The 5,780-nt window shown below is 36.1% G+C and overlaps 1 protein-coding gene across 6 annotated transcripts in view; it reads left to right on the top strand.

Moving 5' to 3' along the window:
* The window catches only part of LOC103131852 (uncharacterized), an 11,086-nt gene that overhangs the window by 3,206 nt on the left and 2,100 nt on the right, over positions 1 to 5,780 (top strand). The window contains exons 3-4 of one of the 6 annotated variants that reach the window (XM_016666945.1): positions 79 to 244; positions 394 to 1,009. The exons of 1 other annotated variant lie outside the window; for it this stretch is intronic. In XM_016666945.1, coding sequence (XP_016522431.1) covers positions 79 to 244; positions 394 to 671 — 444 coding nt within the window. In that variant the 3' untranslated portion in view covers positions 672 to 1,009. Of the gene's footprint in view, positions 245 to 393; positions 1,012 to 2,880; positions 3,133 to 5,780 lie in introns of those variants that run through there. 4 more of the 6 variants (XM_016666944.1, XR_001660764.1, XM_007543593.2 and 1 more) reach the window with 4 other exon arrangements.

Consider the following 5,780-nt stretch of genomic DNA (forward strand, 5'->3'; position numbering starts at 1 on the left):
GTCTGTGAATTTAGAACCTCAGTGAAGAGCGGTATAATATATGTTCATCATGATGGAGTTGAGTTTCCAGAATCTCAGGATGATCAGTTTTCAGGACGAGTCCAGAGTGACAAAGACGTCCTCAGAGAAGGACGAATCAGACTCCATGTGTCCAGACTGAGGACTGAAGACTCTGGTCTGTTTTGGTGTGACATGAAAACTGAAGATGGACTCAACTCTGGAAGATGTCGACTCAACATTACCAGTGAGAAGAAATAATAATAAAACATTTCTGTTTAATAGTTAAATTCTTAAGATCTGTGTTGATGAACCAACATCTTCATCTTCATCATGAATCCTCCTGGTTCTCAGTTTTCATCAAATATTAATAAATATTTCTGATTTCTCTCCCAGCAGCTGCTGATCAGATCCAAACTCAGAGACCAACTTTGACTCCAGAACCAGAGAGAGGAGAAACGAGCACCAACTTCATCGCTGTGACAGTCACAGTAGCAGCAGCTCTGATGATTCTAATAATAAACTTGATTATATGGTTTTATTTGAGAAAGAAAAGAAAGAAAAACAAAAATAATCATTCAACAGGTGTAGTTGGAAAATATAGTACAGATGAAAGTTTTGTTCAAGTGAGTTTGGTTGATGATAATTTTGCCACCAAAGAAACACAAAGTTAGATTTAATGATCTGGTGAGGAAAATGTTAGATTGTAATGAATGAATGTTGTAATAATAATATTTATCTGTTTATTGTTGTTTCAGTTTCCTGTTTTAAATCATTTCTAAAAACAGTCAGACGTATCGATCAGTTATTGTCTAAATGCTGAATCAGCTGATTGTTACTGATAAAATGATTTATCATTTTCACAGGAATATTTAGATAAACATTTTGTATAAATATCTTATGAAGAAAAAACAGAACAAACCATCATGAAGCCTTTGGTTGTTATAAAGTTATAAAGTCAATATTTCACTATTTTGAAGTGATGATGTTTATACATTTAATACATTTTAAAGATGAACATGAAACATTAAAGGTCTTTTTTTAGAGATTTTCACCATCACTGTTTTTGTAGAAACTTTATGAATGTAAATGTTGAGGTTTCATTTCATAACCATTAATTCTTCAACATGTCCAACGTTTTCTCAGTGTTTCAACTCAAATCTTCTTATGAGTTTAATTTTTGATCACATGATTTTTCTGTCATTTTTATCAATAAACAGAAACTGAACTTTTATTAAAACCTGCTTGTTTTTCCACCAGCTGTGTCTCCATCTTGTTCTCCCTGAATGAATCTCTCTCTGTTTGCTTGTTTCCTCTTTAATGTCTCATCATGACTCCATCGTCTCCTCATTGGTTTCTGGATCCTGTGGTCAGGAAGCAGCAGCTGCTGCTCTCAGCCTCCTGAAACATCCTGAAGCTCAGCTGCTGATCTCTGATCAGCTCAGCATCCTGAAGCCTTCAGATCAGGAGTTTCTCTGCTGCTGAGGATCTGATGGTCCTGATGCTGCAGACGCTCTCAGACCAGTAAAGAAAAGCAGTAAAAGATTTATGTGACATTACTGAGGCTGGATAAATCTGTTTAATAAACAAGAATGACTCTGATCCATTTCATTCAGGTTTTATTTGATAAAAATATATTTACTTCTATGATGAATNGAAATCATTACTGATATAAATTTGTTATAAAAGTATTACTGATAGCACTTTAAAAATTAGGTAACTTTAGGTAAAGTTTAAACAGTAATGATTTCTTAGTTAATGTCAAATTGTCATAACAAAGACATTTTGAATAAAGTCAACTTTGTATTAAAAGTGTCATAATTTATCGAATGACGCTTTATGACAACAGTCATAAATATTCATGACGACTTATTCATGTTCATGACAGGTGTTATGACAGTCTTATTGAACCCCCTTCAAATAAAGTGTTACCGTTTTATGTTTGTTTAGATTTCAGTTCAGTAAATTTGCCTGTTAAATAAGACAATAGCATCAGTAATAAATGTTAATGTATCAGAACTGGTCAATAAATCAGTGGAATCAAAGTGATTTTAATCTACAACAAATTATTTTCATTCCTGTTTCCTTCTTGAATAACAAAAATTTTGAAATGCTGGACGAATTAATGAGAAATTAATTAATATTTAGTCTAATCTCATTGATTCAATCCAGAGATCTGTGAATTTTGAAGACGTTTGGACTTAAAATCTCAACAGATCAGATAAATCTGTTTAATTTGATCAAATATGAGTTGTAATCTGTTTTAGGTTCTTCTGTTTATAGAAAGGAAAAACAAATCTATGTCTGGTTGTTGAAAACTAAAGAGACAAACAGACTTTCTTTCTAAATTAAATTAAAACTTGGTGTTTGTTCTTCATGCAGATTAAATACATTTTCTCCCTAGTGGAGAGAAATGTTTTGAGCAAGAGGTGGGATAACACAAAGACAGACAGGAGAAAGAACCATGCACACACACCTAACTATTCAGAGAAACCAAATGCACAGGGAGAACATGCAAACTCAAGGAGAAAGACCCTGGGCTGGGAATCGAACCCAAGACCTTCTCACTGTGGCAACAGCTCTACCAGCTGCACCACTGTGCAGGCTGGCTAACTTTCTTAAACCGGATGATTATTCTACTGTTGTGTTAGAAAAATGCTAATCTTAGTCCATCAACTGTTTAATGTGAAAGTCGTGTCATTCTGTCTCAATAAAAGCCTTAAACCTGTTTCTCCCCCACAGGATTCAAATTTCAGTCACAACTTAAAGGTAAATCAGCTGATCTTCTGTCTCATTTAGATTCTAAAAGTATAAACACTAAGAGTTAATATTTTTANCCATCTGATTCCAGGTCTGAACTGAAGTTTCTCCTTTTCTCTCCAGCAGCTGCTGATCAGCTTCAACCTCCGACTGAGAATCTACAACCAGACAGACGAGGAAGAATCAGTGTTTATGTTTCACTGGGACTTTTTGTTCTTATTGTTGTTTTTTATGCCACTTTTAAATGTTTGAAAAGCAAACTAGGAAGAAAATATCTTTATAATGAAACTTCAGATGTTTAGTTTCTCTGAGAAATGACGCCTGGACTCTGAAACACTGATGTAAATATGTAATGAAGAAAAACCTCCATCCATTTTCTTACACATTTTTCCCTAATGGGACAAAAAATGTCTCCAGAGGTCAACTGGTGAGAGGAGGGGTCACCCTGGACAGGTCATCAGTCCATCGCAGGGCAGAAGAAAAACATGAGACCTTATTTATTGAAAGCTTATTATTGTTAAAAGAGAAATGAAGTTAAATTTATCTGGTTTGATTTTAAAGGTTAAGATTTAATGTAGCTGTTAAAGCTTTCCTCTGAAAACTGATGATAGTTTTATGTTTTGTAAACTCCATCCATCCATTTTCTTTACACCCTTATCCCTCAGTGGGGTCAGGGGTTGCTGGTGCCTCTCCAGCTATCGTTCCGGGTGAGAGGTGGGGTCACCCTGGACAGGTCGCCAGTCTGTCACAGGGCAACACAGAGACACACCATGCACACACACTCACACCTAGGGGCAATTTGGAGAGACCAATTAACCTGACATGTTTTTGGACTATGGGAGGAAACTGGAGTACCAGGAGAAAACCCACCATGCACAGGGAGAACATGCAAACTCCATGCAGAAAGACCCAAGGCCGGGAAACGAACCCAGAACCTTCTTGCTGCAAGGCAACAGCTCTACCAACTGCACCACTGTGGAGCCCGTTTTGTAAACTCTTTACTGTTTATTGAAGTGTAAATGTTGTAAATAAATGTCAACACATTGTAAACAAAAGCAGAAAGTAAATGTTTTCTGACATGCTTTGGTTTTCTGCTATTTTGTTTATTGAATTATGGAAATAAATATTTTCACTTATAAATTTGTTTTCCTTTAGAGTTCTAAGTTTTCACATTTTCTCAGCAGCTGATCAAAACTGTAAAATAGATTCATCCAGTTCAGTTTCATCTTTTCTTAGAGCCACTTTGATTCTGTTTACACTTGGGATGAAGCTGAAGTTAAAACTGGAGAAAATAAGAAGTCAGAAGTGAGAAGTTCAGTCTGTGTTTCTCATTAAATCAGTCTGACCGAAGCGTCCTTAAAGGCATCATCATCATCAGGTCCATATCTCAGTAAATTGAGTTTCCTGTCTCAATCACTGCTTCCTTTTTGTTGAGCAGCAAAAACTCAGCAGATCCTCTGCAGAAAAACAGAAAAATGTTTATGTGACTTTATTGAGGCTGGATAAATCTGTTTAATAAACAAGAATGACTCTGATCCATTTCATTCAGGTTTTATTTGATAAAAATATATTTACTTCTATGATGAATGTTCAGATATGTGGCTGAACAGACAGGAATAATAACAATGATCTTTAAGAGTTTTAGCAAAACTAAATCATCAATATTGGTTTTTATCTGCAAATGATCCAACTTTTGACAAGATTACATGTCAAAAATATTATTTAAAAGTAATTTATGCTGCATAAAATTACTAATCATAGAACTTTTGTTCTACTTCCTTAAATAATCTGAACTACTTTTCCTCTGATTCTGGCAGATATTCAGATTTCAGTGTTACTTAGAAAACCCCATATTAAACATAACATTATATATCCAACTTGGTTTTATTAAATAATATTCAGATTTTTTATTGTCCAATCTTTTGTCTGATGCATTCAAATAATTAAACATGAATTATGTTCTCAGCTCATGTACTTTGTTCAGATTATATGAGATCTGCTTCAGTATTTATTTATGGCCGCTAGGAGGCAGTGTTGCATTTTTCTTATCTTCTGCATGTTATAAGAAGATTTTAATTATTACCATAGAAATTAGCTACAAAGTTCAGGAGTTTCTGTCTGATGAATCTAAAAGTCAGACTGTAGTTGTTCCTTGTATTGTGAGTGATGTTGGATCTGATGTTCTGCTGCCTCTCCTCCTCTTCCTCTCTCAGGATGAAGATAAATCAAGATGTCCCAAAAGGGGCAGATGGCAAACACCGGGCCCAAGATGGGAGGGGAGACGGAACTGCAGTTTTTTAGGTGCGAACTTGAAAAATTATGTAGTTATTTAGAATTAACCCATATGAGCTTTATCGATTTTAAAGCACTCTGCAGCCAAAGTCTAGTTTTTTTATTTTATTAGAAACTACTTGATTAAAACTGTTCCTGCCTCCTGCTTTTTATTCGTTTCTCTGATCAAACTTTGAGTAAAAATATGGAAAATGTTTTTTTTCTTTTAAACTGTTTTATTTATACACAGACACATTGCAAGAACATAGCGATTATTTTCTGTTTCACTGTCACGTTTTGTACTAATTAAACACATTTTCAGTAAATTAAACCAAAAGAAGATATTTTAAAGGTTCTGTATATTTAAGTCCTTACGAAGTTCAGAACCGTCCGGTTCTTCCAAGCAGCGCTGGTGCTCAGAGGGATCCCCGCCCTGGTGCTGCTTCCCGCCGGCCTCACCCGGAGAGCCAGGCCGCCTCTGCTGGCCGCAGCAGCTGCACTCCCACACCAGGTGCCTCCCAGACTCCGGTGCGCTACAACCAGGTCTGGGGCAGATTTGGCCCTCGGCCCCTCGCTGACATGGCCCGGGACTGCATGACGTCCATTCCGGGTCCTGGACTCAGTTTTTAAGGACAGAGTTCCTGTAGAATGATGAGGACGATAAACGCGTTTCACTTAATTCCTCTAACTACGTTCCTGTTTTTATCTATTAGGGTGTTATTCTAACTCCTGGTTCTTAAAGTTTCTGTCCT

The sequence above is a fragment of the Poecilia formosa genome, unplaced genomic scaffold (assembly GCF_000485575.1).
Source record: "Poecilia formosa unplaced genomic scaffold, Poecilia_formosa-5.1.2 Scaffold856, whole genome shotgun sequence".
In the NCBI taxonomy this organism is placed as follows: Eukaryota; Metazoa; Chordata; class Actinopteri; order Cyprinodontiformes; family Poeciliidae; genus Poecilia; species Poecilia formosa.